This window comes from Heloderma suspectum, chromosome 2, assembly GCF_057233095.1.
Source record: "Heloderma suspectum isolate Gila_16-S chromosome 2, 16-S_ref, whole genome shotgun sequence".
Classification (NCBI taxonomy): Eukaryota; Metazoa; Chordata; class Lepidosauria; order Squamata; family Helodermatidae; genus Heloderma; species Heloderma suspectum.
The window spans coordinates 285,004,721-285,024,263 of NC_139459.1; the positions used below are offsets into that span (position 1 = coordinate 285,004,721).

Sequence of the window (19,543 nt, forward strand, 5' to 3'; positions counted from 1 at the left end):
AACATGGATAACTGAAGCCAGGTTATCATGTATCCTTGTGTAGGAGCCATGTTCAAAATTTTGCCCCTCCTAACCATCTCATTACCTATAGACAGGCACTGGGCTCCTGCGCCTGCATTACATTTTCTTCCTGACCTCTGTTTCCCCTAGGGAGAAAGTCTGGGCATGCTGCCCCTATTTTTATAACAAGATTTTATGGTCTTGGGTTAGCAGACTCTGGGGATAGACATTAGCAAATCCAAATGGCTCTATTTCCAGATGTGGCATAGCTGGGAGGTCATTGGGCAGAACAGTCTGCCATTGCCTTCATGGCCACTGCATTTCCCTCTCATAAGAATGTTATAGAACTGAAATGAAATTCATTGCCAGGATGTGCCTTTCAAGTGGTTTAGAACACAATTTTGTGCTATTTACTATATTATTTAGTTCCGCCTCACTCCCAGAGGCTTAGAGCTGGTCTTCATGTTATTTATCGTAACATAAGAGGCTGCCTGCCTGCACACATTATCCAGAGGGGTAACCATGTTAGTCTGTTGCAACAACATTGCATCTGATGGAAGTGGGCTCTGGTCCACAAACATTTATGCCATCTTAAAGTTGTTAGTCTTTAAGGGGCCACCAGACGGCCCTGTTGTTTTTGCCTGGTTTTGACAGTGACTAAACCCTGTCACCGTAACATGTGAAGCTGTACTTCTACATCACATGGAACATCTCCATGTCAGAATGTGCAGTGTTGGCACGGAGACACTCAAGATGAAGTGGAAGAACAACAAAATGACCAGTTCCACATTCATGTGTTACTCCCATGTAGGCCACTCACAGTTTGAAGCAGGAGCAGAACCACACTCCTAGCCCCACCACTGACGTCATATTCTAGGGATGGACCCATCCTGTGATGTACACACATTGCTCGCCAGTAGCCATAGCTGCTCAGACCTAGGGGTACCTTTGCAGACAGCCATGCTCAACACACACATGTTGGAGGACAGGGCTAGTGTGGGGGCAAGACATCAGGTACAGGACTAGAAGTGAGGCCCCACTCTGGCTTCAGACCATAAGTAGTCTACACATGAGACACATTCTTGGATATAATGTAATATACAGACTAGCCCTCAAAGTTTTATTCAGCAGGTTAGGTAAGGCAAGATTAGTTCAACAGCAGAGCAAATGTTGCTCTGAGCCCAACATGAGCCTTTACTGCAGGCAAGAATATGAACAGTATACATCCTTTGACACACCCTGTCTAGAACAAGTAACAGGCAATGCAAATCAAGAAAAGGGAGAGCCTTTTCTAAATGTGTCATTTAGCGTGAGAAATCAAAAATAACCTGTTGCCTTACTTTGAAGGACCCCCTCCAACTACTAGTGGCCTGTCAGGAGAGTGCAAAAAACAATTTGTAGTTTGGAATGACAAGAGAGTTGATCCCGTTGTTGTTGTTGTTGTTGTTGTTCAGTCGTTCAGTCTTGTCCGACTCTTCGTGACCCCATGAACCACAGCACACCAGGCCTTCCTGTCCTGTGCTCTCTCCCGGAGCATGCTCAAGTCCATATTCATTTCATCAGTGATGCTATCTAGCAATCTCATCCTCTGCCGTCGCCTTCTCCTTTTGCCTTCAGCCTTTCCCAGCATCAGGGTCTTTTCCAGAGAGTTTTCTCTTCACATTAGCTGGCCAAAATATTTGAGCTTCAGCTTCAGGATCTGTCCTTCCAATGAGCATTCAGGGTTGATTTCCTTTAGGATTGACTGATTTGACCTCCTTGCAGTCCAGGGAATCGTAAGAGTCTTCTCCAGCACCACAGTTCGAAAGCATCAATTCTTCGGCGCTCAGCCTTCCTTATAGTCCAGCTCTCACAGCCATACGTTACTACTGGGAAAACCATAGCTTTGATTAGACGGACCTTTGTCGGCAAGGTGATGTCTCTGCTTCTCACTATGCTGTATAAGTTTGCCATAGCTTTCCTCCCAAGGAGCAAGCGTCTTTTAATTTCATGGCTACGGTCACCGTCTGCGGTGATCTTGGAGCCCAAGAAAATAAAATCTGTCACTGCTTCCATTTCTTCCCCTTCTATATGCCAGGAAGTGATGGGACCAGATGCCATGATCTTTGCTTTTGTAATGTTGAGTTTCAAACCAGCTTTTGCACTCTCCTCTTTCACCCTCAACAAGAGGCTCTTTAGATCCTCTTTGTTTTCTGCCATTAGGGTGGTATCATCTGCGTATCTGAGGTTGTTGATAATTCTCCCAGCAATCTTAATTCCGACCTGTGCTTCATCCAACCCGGCGTTTCTCATGATGTACTCTGCATATAAGTTAAATAAGCAGGGCAACAATATGCAGCCTTGTTGTACTCCTTTCCCAATTTGGAACCAATCGGTTGTTCCATGTCTGGTTCTTACTGTTGCTTCTTGACCCTCGTACAGGTTTCTCAGGAGACAGGTAAGGTGGTCTGGTACTCCCATCTCTTTCAGAATTTGCCACAGTTTGTTGTGATCCACACAATCAAAGGCTTTAGCGTAGTCAATGAAGCAGAAATAGACGCTTTAATGGAATTCTCTTCCTTTCTCCATGATGCAGCGAACGTTGGCGATTTGATCTCTAGTTCCTCTGCCTCTTCTAAACCCAGCTTGTACTTCCGGTAGTTCTCGGTTCACATGCTGCTGAAGCCTAGCTTGTAGGATTTTGAGCATCACCTTGCTGGCATGTGAAATGAGCGCAATTGTACGGTAGTTAGAACACTCTTTGGCGTTGCCTTTCTTGGGAATTGGAATGTAAACTGACCTTTTCCAGTCTTGTGGCCACTGTTGACTGTTCCAAATTTGTTGGCATATTGAGTGCAGCACTTTAACAGCATCATCTTTTAGGATTTTAAATAGCTCAGCTGGAATACTGTCATCTCCGCTAGCTTTGTTGTTACTAATGCTTCCTAAGGCCCACTTGACTTCACTCTCTAGGAGGTCCGGCTCAAGTTCAGTGACCGCACTATCATGGCTATCAGGGACATTCAGATCTTTCCTGTATAGTTCTTCTGTGTCTTCTTTCCATCTCTTCTTAATCTCATCTGCTTCTGTTAGGTCCCTGCCTTCTTTGTCCTTTATCATGCCCGTCTTTGCACAAAACGTTCCCTTGAGATCTCCAATTTTCTTGAAGAGATCTCTAGTCTTTCCCATTCTGTTGTTTTCCTCGATTTCTTTGCATTGTTCATTTAAGAAGGCCTTCTTGTCTCTCCTTGCTATTCTCTGGAACTCTGCATTCAGTTGGATATATCTTCCCCTTTCTCCCTTGCTTTTCACTTCCCTTCTTTCCTCAGCTACTTGTAAAGCCTCATCAGACAGCCACTTGGCTTTCTTGCATTTCTTTTTCTTTGGGATGGATTTCGTTGCTGCCTCCTGAACAATGTTACGGACCTCCGTCCATAGTTCCTCAGGCACTCTGTCTATCAGGTCTAATTCCTGAAATCTATTCTTCACCTCCACTGTATATTCATAAGGGATATGATTTAGGTCATACCTGAATGGTTTAGTGGTTTTCCCTACGTTCTTCAATTTAAGCCGAAATTTTGCAAGAAGCAGCTCATGATCTGAGCCACAGTCAGCTCCAGGTCTTGTTTTGACTGACTGTATAGAGCTTCTCCATCTTTGGCTGCAAAGGACATAATCAATCTGATTTCGATATTGACCATCTGGTGATGTCCATGTGTAGAGTCGCCTCTTGTGCTGTTGGAAAAGAGTGTTTGCTATGATCAGCGTGTTCTCTTGGCAAAACTCGATTAGCCTTTGTCCTGCTTCATTTTGTACACCAAGGCCATGCTTGCCTGTTATCCCGGTGATTCCTTGACTTCCTACTTTAGCATTCCAATCCCCTATGATGAAGAGGACTTCTTTTTTTGGTGTTAGTTCTAAAAGGTGTTGTAGGTCTTCATAGAACAGATCAACCTCAGCTTCTTCGACATCAGTGGTTGGGGCATAGACTTGAATCACTGTGATGTTGAATGGTTTGCCTTGGATTCGTACTGAGATCATTCTATCGTTTTTAAGATTGTACCCCAGTACTGCTTTTCCCACCCTTTTGTTGACTTTGAGTGCTACTCCATTTCTTCTAAGGGATTCTTGCCCACAGTAGTAGATATGATGGTCACCTGAATTAAATTCGCCCATGCGTGTCCATTTTAGTTAGCTGATTCCCAAGATGTCGATGTTCAATCTTGCCATCTCATGTTTGACCACCTCCAGCTTACCTTGATTCATTGATCTGACATTCCAGGTTCCTAAACAATATTGTTCTTTACAGCATCGGATTTTCTTTTCACCACCAGACACATCCACAGCTGAGTGTCCTTTCGGCTTTGGCCCAGCCGCTTCACTCTTTCTGGCGCTACTTGGAAATTCCCTCTGCTCTTCCCCAGTAGTATATTGGACACCTTCCGACCTGAGGGGCTCATCTTCCGGCGTCATCTCTTTTAGCCTTGTGATACGTTCCATGGGGTTTTCTTGGCAAGAATACTGGTGTGGGTTGCCATTTCCTTCTCCAGTGGACCACATTTTGTCAGAACTCTCTGCCATGACCTGTCCGTCTTGGGTGGCCCTGCACGGCATAGCTTGTGGCTTCACTGAGTTACGCAAGCCCCTTCGCCACAACAAGGCAGTGATCCATGAAGGGGTGATCCCATTGCAGATGTTATATCCATGCAATCAGGACCCCTGGGTTCCCAGTCACATGGATAGGCATGCTTATTTCAGAACATGAACGCACATAGGTTCAGCATCCCAAAGGCATCCTCTGCCTGTGTGCTTTGTTTCTCTATAACATCTGAAAAGGGCTGAAGAAAGGTGGTGGGGTGAGGAGGAAGAGAGCTGAGATTTTCTAGGTGGAGATAGCTGGAACTAGGACTGCAGCCTTCAAGAGGGGCTGAATGAATTGCACCACCCCATTTGTGGAAACTGCCTCCCCAGACAGGTATGGCTGGCATTGTCTTTATTTTCTTTTTGGTGCCAGGTGAACACTTAAAAAATGCATAGACAATTTAGTTCTGTGTTAGGCCTGCTTTTAATTATGTGTGTGTGTGTTTTTAAACAACCTTCTGCTCCTGAGTTTTCATTGGATTTTATTGTATCTTATTATTTCATTTATAATAAGCTCTGAAAGCCATGGCTGAAGAGTAACTGAAAAATGTCTTCAGTAAATAAGTTGCTCTCTGGGGATCTCTTGCCTGCTGTAGCAGTGCCTGTTTGCTTCCACTATGCTTTGTTTGTAGATTTGTAAATAAAGTATTACAAAACATAACTCTCCAATGTGCTCTCTTATTCAAAGGAACAAATCCCAGTTGCACTGTTCCGGGAACTTCCCACCACTTAGGATAGGGGAGAACACATAACAATAGCTTCTCTTCCAGGTGTGGGTGGGAATCCATGAGCATTTTGGTTGATTCTCCTGTTTCCTTCCCCCCAGTACAGTTCTGCACATTAGTAAATCGCCCCACAATTTATTTGGTTGGGTGGTGCTGTAGAAGTCTTAATGGCTGGCTGGGGCATGCTGGGAGTTGTAGGACTTCTTTCTGTCTAAACATGCATAGGATTGCACCCTTAAACTATTAAAAGTAAACAGCTACCTGTGTTTTGTCATGGGGACACTGTGACACATTTTAAGAACAAGAAAGGGGGCAGCTATTAATTTCAAGCAGGTTCTCCCACGTTTACAGCTTTTCTTCCTTGATGTCAACACACTCTTCCATTTATTTATAACCTCTTCAGAGTTTTATCACATCCCATCTCTGGGAATTGTTTTCACTGCTTTTCCTCCTCCTTCACACATCTCTTGTTTATGCTCCCCCTCATCCCTGCATGCTCTCAGTTCTGTTGACAGGATGCTTGTTGTGATCCCCAACTAGGTTATAAATGGTTTTCTGTGTCCCTGGTCTCTCACAGGGTCAGGTGACTTTGGCCCTGTCAGTGCCCAGCCAGCTTCTCTTGAGAAACAATTACATAGCCCAATGCAAATAAGCAAAGAGTCAACTGGAAATAAATGACACAGCTAAAGAAAACAAAACTGGGATGTGGGGTGGGGAGGATGTTGGCCTTTTAAAATAAACTCCCATCAAAAGCAGAGGAGGGGGGAAATAAAGGGGAAGATTTGGAAGGGGATTAACGAGGCTGAGCGGGGAGGGCTGATGAAAGAAGGTCTAAAAAGCATGTAGAGCAGCCCTCCCCAACCTGGTGCTCTCCAGATGTTTTGGACTACAGCTTTTTGCATTCCTGGCCATTGGCCATGCTGGCTGGGGCTGATGGGTGTTGAAGTCCAACACATATGGAGGGCACCAAGTTGGGCCAGGCTGATATAGAGCAAAGAGGAGGGGAGGCAATAGCTAGAGCAGCTAATATTGGGGTTTGGTCCTTTACTAATTTATCTATCCACACTGGAACCTGGGATTGGGCTGCCTTTACATTTGTGCTGGGGTTTCTGCCAGTAGAGTTCTTCAGGTTTTCCATCTGCTTTGCTATTACTTTCTAACATAGCCTTCAGTTCTAGTAGCCTGATGGACTTCAGGGAGCAGTAACATTTAAGCTTTAGGTTGCATTTAAATACTGTGAGTGTACTTAATTTTTTTTTTTTAAGAGCTGATTCACAGATTATCCCTTAAATGAAGTAATGCGTAGAATCTAACCCACTCCTGCTGGTCCTTGGCAGAAGGGAGCTGGTTCTTTTCTCTCCACAGGTGACAGCTGTATCTTGCTGCCTGAGGCAGAGGACAAGATGGTGCCTCCCACCCACCCTGATTCCATGTACAAAAGCTGACCAGACTAGCAGCTGAATCTTATTTCAACACTGGTGACAGGACAATGTCCTCCAGGCCACAGGGTAGTGGGGTGGGGATGGGGGGCACAGCAAATCATGTGAACACATACAGCTCAATCCATCCCATTCAGCATCTGTTCCCTGAGGTGGCCATCTCTCACTGCTCCTAATGGTAGAGCTGGCCCTGCCCCAAAATCACTCCTTCAAGTGGAAGTGATCATGGAGAGTGACACCCAGCCATCACCTTACACTCATCCTGCTGTAATCTATTCTAACAGCTGTTTTATTGAGCAAATAGAGAGACTCCGCCCAGGGCTCTGTGTCCTTTAGCTGTGCTCTGGATATAGAGAGGAGGTGGATCATAGAATCGTAGAATAGTAGGGTTGGAAGGGGCCTATAAGACTATCGAGTCTAACCCCCTGCTCAATGCAGGAATCCAAGTCAGAGCATCAGGTGCTGCAGGTGTTCCCAGGTGCTAGCACTGTAGTGGCTTCTGGTTTTCTCAATTTGCAGGTAGTGTGTAAATTGGCACTCAGGCCTCCAGTAGCACCGAATCCTATGATAACATGTGAAGGAACTGGGGTTTTACAGTATGTGATACAGCTACCTCTGTCTAATCTACCGCAATAGCACAGTTGTGGTTTTTGATACAGGGGTAATTATTCTTTTGGGGTTTGATAGCCAGGTTTGCAGAGACCCCCACTGAGTTGTGGCCCATCTGCCTTTTTGCTGGTTTAATAATCTGCCTCCCTTTTATATCCTAATTCTGGTTTGACAGCCATGGAGAGGGGGAGAGCAGTGTGTCTTACATGGCTTGGCAATGAAGCATGAAATATCTTTCCTTTTTTTGGAAATTAAAATGTGGAGACTATCAAACCCGTTCCAGATGTGTGGTGAAGAAGGGCCGCTTTCTGTAAAGAAACGACACAACTGGGGAGTTTAGGGAGAGGGGCCCACATACAGGCACACTAGTGGGAAAAAATTCCAGTGGATTGAAGGATGGGGAGGAACAGAATGACCCATCTTTGCTTTCTGCCCTGTTATGAACAATCCCATTCAGCAAAAGTACAACCCATGCAAAAAGGAATCCAAACGGAGACGTAGGAACAGCTGTTGCAATTGTAGGCTTTGGCATGGCATCCGTGGAGACCAGTACCGTAGGACAATATCTCCAGTTCTTCAGCATAGCTGGAAGTTTCATTTGACTGTGGGAGAGAAGGAGGTCTACAGATGGTGTTTAAATGCCACAAATGGCTTCCATCCTAAGCCGTACTATCTGCATACCTTCGCACCACCATGGGGACAGCAGCCAGGGCAAAACACCGAAGGTGTTTGTTTTACTGGGTACAGCTGCAGTTATTTGGTTGGTTGGGTGTATTTGTATACTGCGCTTCGTTCAAACATATTTCAGGTGGGTTCACAATAAGAATTTACAATAGAATACAAGTCTATAATAATAATGATGATGATGATAACTTCAATTACATAATTTGAATACTACCAATCTCTCTCTCTCTCTCACACACACACACACACACACACACACACACTCTTTCCAAATTCACCACAAGTTCAGAATGAATTTGGGCAGCAGAATTGGTCTACTACTATCTGGCATGATTAGATGAGTTCCCTAACAGGGTTCTCTCAGTATGTAGCCTCCAATTGCACAGGGATGGCCAAGGGTGAGGAATGATAGGAGCTGTAGTCCAACAACATCTGCAGGGCCATAGGTTCTCAACCCTAGTGTATAGCTTCTTCCTTTCTCTGCAGTGAATATGCAGTATGATTCTGTCCCAGAATGCCCCATGCTTGCTGATTTCCCTGGCTCCTACCTTCCCCTTAAACCCTGTCATGTTACAAGCACCTGTGTGGAATGGTGGTTGAGCTCTGAATGGCTCCATGATCATGCACATTAAACCACATGTAAACCAAATTACACACTACCTTGGATCATTTGTGCATTTTAGCTTCCTTGTTCCTTTCCCCAGATACCCAGAGCTTCCTTCCTAGCCTTGTGCTATTTACAAATGGGGTGTAAAATCACTATTGAAAAGTTGCCTTTGAGTGATGGGGAGCCTTAGCCATGAACTCTTTGTATCTTGGGCAGATTAAGTGTGAATCATCCTCCAAAAAGTTGGCTGTAGGCTGGGCTAGTGTCTATCTGGTCATTGCTGAGATTTGTTGTAGGCCAGACGAAGAGGTGTGCAGAATTACTAAAAGCTGAGCCAAGAGGATGAGGGGAATTAACTCATCCCAAACTGATTCTGGAATGTGGAGAATACGTTCAGGTTAGGATTTATTGGTGTGTGTGTGTGAAACTTTGCCGGGCTATCCAGCGTATAATTGCTCAGCAGTGTCTCCCACATGCCATTCTCTTTCTCTCCCTTCCTCTGCTGCTCTGATTTACATTTCTGCTTAGTTCAGAAACCTTACAGTAAAAGGGAACTTTTTTTGCTGGGAAATACTCGTCTTGGAGGGGTGGACTGGGGTGACAAAGAGCCACTACTTATTGAATTGAGCAAAGCCACAATAAATACAAGAGAGGTGTGCCCTGACACATGCAGACCAATGAAAGATATATTATTGAGTCTGGGAATTCAGTGGGTATGGAGAGTCTGACAATGGGTCTACTCCAGTAGTCAGATTTGGGCAATGATATCTCAGTTCCTTCCAGTAGCTTCCATGCCTGCAAAACTCAATTCAGTGATAAGAGGGAATTTAAGGGCACAATCCTATGCATGTTTAGAGGAAAAAGTCCTACAGTTCCCAGCGTGCCCCAACCAGGGAAAGCTGGGGATTCCAAGGGAGCAAACTGGAATGCTAGTTGCTAAGGTTCCTTTCAGTATTGGCACGTGTGTCAACAGCTGGGGAAATATTCAAGATTGCTAGCACCTGATTCCACCCTTGGAGATGGGAGTTTTGCTGCCTTTACGGGTGAAAGATAGACTGCTGCACGTGTGCCAGACTGACAGTCCCTTTGGAGATTTATCTTCCCATATTTCATCATTGCTCTACAGCGGAACGAATACGTTGTAGGGTTGACACGAACCATCTGACCTGGTGGAGGCCTGCTGCTTATGGGAGACCATATGACTTTCTAAACCTTCCTCCCCCACACACTGGGCTCTTCCCACTAAGGGTGTGTTGACTCTAAAATGTTTTCCCGTAAGTTTCTTCGCTGTTGCAACAGCACGAGGGAGCGGTAATGCCAAGAGACAGTTGGTGATCCACCGATTGTTTTGTGTGGGTTGCGTTTAGAAAACATGGTGCTTAAAGCACCAGCGATCAACCCAGGGAGCAATTAACAATTTGGGTTTAATTCTTGATTCAGGTTTCTTAACACTTCAGTTCGGTTGTTGTAGACACAAACTAAAAAAGAAGTTGCATAACTAGTTCAGTCATCTTGAACTTGTCTTGAACCAATTCAGATATGTGTTATTCAGATTAATGTTAAACTCTTAGAACTGTATACATTTTATAAGAATTACATAGCAAGGATAAATAACTTGAGGAAAATTCTATATTTTTAAATATGGTATTTACATATACTAATACCACATTCTCCTGATCTTTGTCAGTCATATTTGACCACTGGGAGGACAGATGAATTTCAGTCCACAAATATTATTTCTACATCAACTAGAATAGTAGCAAGAGAACGTTCCATATTAGCTCATTTCAGATATTCTCTTTTTCTTCTTCTGCTAGCTGCAGAATATATAACGCCATTTTTTAACCTGTGATACAGCCACATTTAGAATGCTGTGTATAGTTTTAGGTATCCTTTCTTAAAAAAAGAATATCATAGAGCTGAAAAGGATATACAAAAAAGGCCACTTAAAAATGACCAAAGGCTTGTAGCCCCTTTCTGTGTGGAAAGACTAAGAGCTTTTCTACATGAGGCATTTATTGTGCACTCGTCATTCCCTACTCATGGTTGTTTATGGGTTCTTTAGAGGGTGTCATGACCCTCCAGTTTCACTTCTGTTTGTAAACAGCACTTTTGGCAAGTTTTTCTTTTTTTTTTTTTTTAGAGCAGGGGGCTTTTCTATATGAGGCTGTTAAATCCATTGCATCTACTTTCGGTTTTGTCACAGAATTAAGATCCAAGTACTACACTCCTGCTATTCCACTACATAACCTCTAGGTGGAACTATGGTATAGTAGAGTAGTGCAAATACCCAAGTGGAAGCAGCATTTTCTTTCACTTTCAGAAATAATACCCCGTTTTTAATGGCTTTTCTTTAGATGATGTTGTGACCTTCCAGTTTCACTTCTGTATCTAAAGAGCACTTTTGGCGAGTATTTTTAGAGCAGAGAAAGTGGGGTATTTAATTGTAAAAGCAAAAGAAACTGCTTTTTTCACTTGTGTATTTGTACTATTCCACTATACCACAGTGCCAGCCAGAGGTTATATAACAGAAAAGCAGGAAAGGAAACACTCTTTGTGTAGTGCTTGGTTCTCAGTTCTGTGATGAAGCCAAAACTAAATAAGTGGATTAACAGTGGATTAACAGTATTGTATAGAAAAGTTCCCTTGCTCTAAAAAAACTTGCCTGAGGTGCCGTTTACAAACAGAAGCGAAACTGGAGGGTCACCTCATCATCTAAAGGACCCATAAACAACCATGAGTGGGGAATGATGAACGCTTCATAAATGCCTCTCATAGAAAAATTCAGGGAAAATGTGGTATTATTTCTGAAAGCAAAAGAAAACACTGTTTTCACTTGTTCATTTGCACTGTTCTGCTTTTCCACTACATAGGTTATGTAGTGGAAAAGCAGGAAAGGAAATGCTCCTTGTGTAGTGCTCGGATCTCAATTCTATGACGAAACTGAGAGTAGATGCAGTGGACTAACAGCCTTATGTAGAAAATCCCTAAAGAGTTCCCTAAGGTTTCAGTGGACAGCACCTACATTTTAAATTGAAACAACCAAAAATGCAATCTTAATATGTGTCAATTCACAAGTTAATCAGACTTTAGTTGAATGGGACTTACTTCCAGGTGAATGGGTACAGGATTGGGAGCAATGCTTTTAAATTGTTCATAAATGATCTGGAGTTGGGGATGAGCAACGAGGTAGCCAGTGATGGCGCAAAATTATTTAGGGTGGTTAACGCAAAAAGGGATTGTGAAGAGCTCCAAAAGGAGCTCTCCAAACTGGGAGAATGGGCATCAGATGACAAATGCAACTCAGTGTAAGCAACTGTAAAGTGATGCTTGTTGGAGCAAAAAATTCCAACTTCATATATACACTAATGGAATCTGAGCTAGCAGTGACTGACCAAGGCCATGTTTCCACAACAACGGATGGAGAAGGGATTGGAGGAGTACCAGATTTTTTAAAAGGAATCAGCTTTGCTGCACTTTGATCCATGCAGGGCTCCATGAGCAGGTTCTCTACACTAGTAAAAATCACTTCACAGAACATACTTCCTGGTGGGGGCTGGAGTGAATGTTATCTGACTGGCAGGGGCTACTCAACCAACAAGAGAGGCTTCCCCCCGCCCCCTCCCTCCCTCCCTTTCTCCTTTTCCCTGAGAGTCCAGATGACCTGTACTTCAGGAGCAAGCCTCATTGAACGCAATCAGTGTTACTTCTGAGTAGACACACATATGCTGGGAAAGAGGGAGAACACAAAGACGGGAGACCAGCCCCCATTTTAACTCGCAGGATCTCTATAACGAAGGGTCGAAGTAGTTACTTCCTAAGGCAAGAAACAAAACAAAGGAGAATCAGAGCCTGGAGATCGTGCTTTACCGCACTTAGGGAACTGGGCTTTAAACTGTGCCATGTCAATTGAGGGGGATCTCTGTAAGTTCTGATGTGAGCATTCAGAGGGCAAGTCTCATTCAGCACAATGGGAGTTACTTCTGAGGAGACACTAATGGGTTTGTGCCAGGATGGGAAACACACAGGAAACACCTCTTTACTGGGGCATGGTGAAAGGCACACCCCCTGGGCAGGGCTAGCATACCTGAAGTAAATGCGGAGGTTGGGGCACACAGCAACTATACTGAGGAGAACCCGACTTAAGGAAAAGAACCAGACTTTAAGCAGTCTCAGGAAATCAGTTTTTCCCCCCCCGATAAGCTCCGGTGTGGCTGCTGGATGGCCACGACACCATGTATCCCTAACGACCTCCACACTAAGCCACCTCAGAGTAAATCACTGGTGGAGACACCCCCCAAGAAAAAGATCTTGTGGTTGTGATGGATACCTCAATGAAAATGTTGACCCAGTGTGCAGCTGGTATAAAAAAGGGCAAATTCCATGTAAGGCATAGTTAGGAAAGGAACAAAAATAAAACTGCAATATCAAATTGCCTTTATACAAATCTATTCTTCAACCACACTTCGAGTACTGTGTGCAGTTCTGGTCACTGTACCTAAAAAAGGATCTTTTATTTATTTATTTCATTTTTATACCACCCATTAGCCAAAGCTCTCTAGGTGATTTATAAGACAAAGCTTAAAACCATAAACTACAATAACAGAGTAAAACATAATATAAAACTGTATGTTTAAAACAGAATAAAACCAAAGTAGTAATCAAGATGAAAGCCGGCAGCAGTGCAAAGATCTAAAAATGCACTAATACAATTTTTAAAACTGAAGAACTAAAAACTTGCGTAGAGTTGGAAAGGGGGCAGAAAAGGGAAAGCAATATGATCTAAGGCAGGGGTGGGCAGAAGATAGATCTCCAGATGTTTTGGACTTCAACTCCCAGAATCCCCTGGCAGCATGGAATGTTGGAGATCTACTTTATGCCTACCCCTCATCAAAGGGCTGGAGCAACTCCCCTATTAGAAAAGCTTACAATGTCTGGGACTGTTTGGCTTAGAAAAATGGAAAGTAAGGGGAGACATGAAGTGTACAAAATTATGCAGGGTGTGAAGAAAGTTGATAGAGAAACAGTTTTCTTTCTCAGGACCCAGGGATCATCCCATGAAGCTGATTGGTGGGAGATTCAGGACAGATAAAAGGAACTACTTCACACAGTGCACTCTGGAATTTGCTCCCACAAGATGTAGTGATGGCCACTTTGGCTAGCTTTAAAAGAGGATTAGAGACATTCATGGAGGAAAAGGCTATCCATGGCTAGTAGTCCTGATGGCTATATGCTACCTCCAGTATCTGAGGCAGTATATCTCTGTACACCAGTTGCTGGGGAACACGACTGGGACAGTGCTGTTGCACTCATGTCCTACTTGTGGGTGGCCACGGTATGAACAGAATTCTGGACTAGATGGACTCTTGGTCTGATCTGGCATGGCTCTTTGTATGTTCTTAGGATTTCAGCCTAAGTCAACAACTGCACTGTTTCATGTTTTTCATGAACTTTCCCTTTGCTATGTGACTAATTCCATTCTACACCTGAGAAAATCCCTTTCTGAAAGCTGATGATCTCCTTGATTAAATTCCCTTGCCCAAATCTTGCATGTGTTTCTGATCGGCTGCTCTAGCCACATATCCAACTTGGAGACTTTGTTTATGTGTCCCTGGACATGATCCTGAATCAAAACATTTCCAGAGCCAATCCAGCAAATTCCCTGAAATGCTACTATCAAAATGTGCATTTCCCTGAACCCGTTACATGCATTTTGGCTTTTAGATGTTATAAATCTTAGCATATAGGAGCAGCAGAAGGAGAGAAAGAGAGAGAGAGAGAGAGTAATAAGCAGTTGTTTCAGCCAGCCTTCCCCAACCTGGTGCCCTCCAGATGTGTTGGATTACAACTCCTTTTATCCTCAGCCAGCATAGGACAAAGAGGCCAGTCTCTACGCAAAACAATAAATGGCCATGAATCTGATACCAGAAATGCCAATAGTCAAAAAGCAGTGGAGAAATGCCTCAACCTTCCAGGACACTGTGACTTGGTTGTTTAACCCAGGAATTGTTGGGGATGAGCTGCAGCAATTGTTGGGTTAACTCTGGGTTGTTTAACCCTTAACAACCCAAGATTCCACATTTGGACATCACAATAACCCAGGAACCGGGCATTCTTGGGTTGTTAATTGAAAGTGGAAGCAACAAGCACTCGGGAGGCAGCTTGCTCACTGGTGCTTGGCCCCAGAAATTCCTAGGTTAAACAACCTAGGAATTGTCGAGATGTGCAAACTGAGTCTCTGTCACTGACTTTAACATGGCCATTCTTGAACAAAGGAACTTCAAAGAGAGATTTCAATGTAAAAGTCTTCATCAAGAAATTCAACTCTTATCTCCTATAGGGACATTTAAAAAATAAAATCACATTACATGTATTAATCAACTTACCAACAATTATCACCCAACAATTGTTTTGTGAATGGCCACTGTCAAATAAGGTAACTATCATTGTCTGTATTTTCTGCATTATCATTCTCTCTGACATCACTGTTTACAACCTCGCTCTCCGTGGGGACAACACACTCAGGACAACACTTCATGCATCTGACTGTGGGCTGTAGTCAAGAAAAGCTTATGACATAACAAATTTGCTAGTCTTTAAGGTGCCACAAGACTCTGCTGTTTTTGCTGCAATGGACTAACATGGCAACCCCTCTGGAAATCTTTAAATGGGGGAATTTGTCTCTACATTTCCTCTTCCACCAAGGCCCCATCTTTCCCCAGTTTCCCATCCCATTGTGTGTGTTTTTTTATTTTTTGACCTTTTCCCCCTACAATGTTTCACACTCCAAGACCTCAGATCCACCTCAGCTTTCAGCAGCCCTTGATAAAGCTCCATTCTGCAACTGTCAGGGAGTTATCTTTGTCACACTGATAGACTGTTTATAGGGCATTTATCTTTTAGCCCTTTTTATCAGCAGCAAAGAGCTCTGCTGTCTTCACTCCCAGCTAATGACAGCTCCTTCCACCCTTACAGTTGAGTGTTCCTAGCTGCAGAAATTGCTTGGTGACTTGGGCCTTCATGTCAGGATGTACAAAGATGACCCTCACAGACTGATGAGATTAATTTCCAACAGGTCAGAATTGACACATACACCCCACCTGCCCCAGTGCTGCAAAAGTGGGGTGGGTGTGCCAAAAGATTGCCTTTCTAGAGCTCTCCAGCCCCAAGCCATATTGCTTTGTTGTGGTTCAAGGTAAGGTGGGCATTTGAGCTGAGGGTCAAATCTGTTTCTACTGTATCCAGTTTAACTGGCCCCTCTTTAATAAAGAAAATTAAGCACTTTGACTCTAGAAAAACCCAGTGTAGGTCAACAGCAGAAACTGTCATGGCCGTGAGGGGATCTAGAGAAGTCTTCATTCACTGCCCATTCACTCTGGTTTGCAGAGTTCATGGAGCTGAAACAGACAGCTGAGGATACCACTCACTCAGAGCATCTTAAGATGATACAACTTCATACTTTCTCATTAATGCAATTAACCCAGCACAGCACCAGTATTGCAATATTCTATGTACATGTAACAGATTAGTGTGATTGGCCTTGAAGCAGAGGGAATAGCCCGTTAACCCCCCCCCCCCCAAAAAAAAAACCTAGCACAGGAGATTGTACAGGACAAGAGTATATATTCAAAATTTCAGAAAGAAAAATATTTTTAAAAGCAATGGGGTATGGTTGCAGAGGAAGGAGTGGCCTTATAGAAGTTTTGCCAGGTATTGTTTTTTAAGTGCCACATGAACATTCTCACATGTGATAATTCTCAGCTTTCAAAAGTTTTTTTTTTAATCTAATAAGAATAAAGCTTCTGAAATGGTCACAAGTTGTAATTTTAAAATTTATTTTAAAACTGGTTTTGTGATTGCTAACTTTTCTGCTCTACCAGTTTTTGTGCCCGCTGTAATCTGGCATATACTGATCTTTATAATGTGGAGGGTGCATTTGATTCTTTACCTTACCACAGAAGATGGACATTTTGATACAGTCTAAATGCTGGTTCCTTGATTTTATAACATGAGAAAGGGGAAGTGTGTATGTGTGTGGTTACATAAAGTGGGATCTGCAACAAAATGTTGCAATGTAGAGTGCTTCTGTTCAGTGTCACAGTCAGTCAGACATTCCCTTCTCCAGGGTACTCCATTCCATCCCCTTTCCTACCTGGATTTCTGTTTTTCACCCCAACAGTCAGCCAGTATTCTGTGGCCACTGAGCATGCTTAGTCCTCACAGGCCTATTTTTGCTTCTATTCCGCTTAGCATGACTGGCTGGGGAATGCTGGGAGCTGTAGGCCTTTTCTGTGTCTAAACATGCATTGGATTGCACCCTTAGAGCTTTTTACCCTAAGGCTGTTTTGTACTTCTGCAAACCTTTGAGGTCCCCCAAGCCTCCTGTTACTTCCTTCTTGTGTGTGGATGGTGCCATTTTGGCTACATAAGAATCCCCACTCACCTCTGAACTTTGGAAATAGAGGAAAAATATATTCATGGAACATAACAAACTGAAAGAGGAGAGGCTCCTGCTCTGAGGAGATTAGAATCTAAAGATGGATGCAAGTAAACAAAAGGAGAAGGAGGGGGGGAAATGGAGGCAGAAATGGACAGATGTGTTTCTTTCAGTTATGGATACTTGGATTTAGTTACAGTTAGGCAGGGGGCAGGCAGCCCAGTGCACTCCAGAGGTTTTGGACAACAACTCCTATAATTTCTTACCATTGGTCACTCTCCATGGAGGTGATGGGAGATGTAGTCCAAAACATCTGCTTACATCTGTACTAAGGTATGGGGGACTAAGGGTTTCTGCCGAAGGCTTAACAGAAACAGTGGGTTTTGAGAAGGGATTTGAAAGTAAGAGAGGTGACATCACAGAGCTATTCTGGGAAGCAGGTCTCCCTTTCTGCCCCCTATGCATGGATAGGTTTGAAGAAGCCATCCCTAGCAATATCTTCCCCCATGTCTTCTCTTGCATTTATCATTCTGGAATCTTCTGTGGTGCAGACCAGCTGGCTGGGGGATGCTGAGAGTTGTAGTCTAACACATCTGGAGGTTGCCAGATTGTGGAAGGCTGGTATAGAGGATTTCATAATGATGAATGCAAGAGAAGACATGGGGGAAGATGACGTCGTCAACCTACAGGGTGTCTCCTGCACTAAATGACCTTTATTCCATTTGTAAAAAGATCAGAGATAATGAGCTACCAAGTTACAGCGCTTGAGTCACACTTGAGTTCTCTTCGTGAAAAGAGGAAAACTGGCAATAAGAGGAGCTAGACCACGGTACCATCTTGTAGCTGTATAATTAAACATATGGACGACTACGATAAGGGCGATAAGGGTGGGGGAAGGAAGCACGTGTAAAGAGCGTGTCATGATCCTGCATTTAAAATGGAAGCAGAAAGCCCCCTTTTAAACGTGGGATTTTAGACTGGTGTAGAGATACTCTGTAACCACTGTTATCAGGCAATATGGGAGCATGATGGGCTATCGATTGCTGATTGTTCATGTGTGACAAGGCCCTTGCCTCAAAGATCCCATGTGTTATATGATGTACATGTCACATAGTACCTTTTCATGTGTTTCTAAATAGCGGTATTATGCAGCAGTTGCTCCAAACCCTCCGATAGCAAAATAGAACATAATTAGAAAAATACATTACTAAAATCCATTGAAAGCAGTGGGACTTGTTTATGTCACAGCATATTCCATTGTTTTTGGTGAGACTTAGTTGCTACTAACTTTTGTTGGATTGTGCCCTGTTTCTAAGGAATGCTATGGATTGCTCAAGTGAGCAAATACACAGAGTACAAGTCGGTTTAACGTGGGGGTTTGGGCCTTATTCTTTCAGTTTCTTTAACCCGACCAACAGTTTTCCTTTGCCATTTGATTCCTACCTTGTAGATCTTTCGGCCACTAACCGCTCAGTCCTGTTTCTTGGCCACCGAGGAGTTTTAGACTTCCGGTCCTTGTACCTTGATGAATACCGTGACCGCCTGTTCATTGGAGGAAAGGACACTCTTTACTCTCTTCGGCTGGATCAAACCAACATGGACGCTAAAGAGGTAATGTTTTTGAGTTTTATGCAAATCTAATGTTTGTAATCATACATGTTGCTGTAGTGTTTAATATGTATATAGCATTTTTCTGACGTGCTCAAAGCATTTCACATACAGCTTCTTTACAGTGATTACTGAAGGTAGGCCAGCTTTCTTACCTACATCAGCGGAGGGTGGTAGCTCTTATTTCAGTGGGTCTGTGAATCCGCTCTGGGTTTCAGTCAGAACCAGTCAGAACTCTAAAGGAGCTATCCAAAGTGCTCCTTTAGGGTTCTGATTGGTTCTGACTGAAACCCAGAGCAGATTCACAGCCCCGTTGAAATAGGAGCCACCAGCCTCCACTGCCCACATTCAAGATGGGATGAGGATTTATTGAAGGCCACCCAAGTGAGTTCCGTACTCAGCTGAAGTTTTGACTGAACTAGACTTCTAGCTCATGCACTTCAGCACCCCAGGACATCACATACGTTAGGTACCTGTTTATTATACACAAGGTACTTAGGTCTTGTTAGTGCAGTGGTGTTGAACCTCTTTCAAGCCAAGGGCTAAATTCATTTTCCAAGACGCTCTCGGGGGCTGCATTCAAGTGGTGGGCAGGGCAAAAGGCAAAAAGGGGCGGGGCCAAACATACCAGCATCTTTTAGCTTTTAGCTCTTACTGCTTGTAACTAAGCCTCAGAAGAGGCATTTTGGCCTTTCAGAATGGGGGGGAACCCATGCCAAAGCCAGGAAACCACCAGTTGGGGGGGGGAGGCCGGGGGGGGAGGCCATGTGGGGAATGCTGGAGGGCCAGATTTGGCCCATGAGCCTGAGCTTCA

At 43.7% G+C, this 19,543-nt stretch overlaps 1 protein-coding gene across 1 annotated transcript in view; it reads left to right on the forward strand.

Moving 5' to 3' along the window:
- The window catches only part of SEMA3G (semaphorin 3G), a 102,409-nt gene that overhangs the window by 23,320 nt on the left and 59,546 nt on the right, over nucleotides 1–19,543 (forward strand). The window contains exon 2 of the mRNA XM_084839701.1: nucleotides 18,572–18,732. Within this exon, the coding sequence (XP_084695827.1) occupies nucleotides 18,572–18,732 (161 nt within the window). The remainder of the gene's footprint in view (nucleotides 1–18,571; nucleotides 18,733–19,543) is intronic.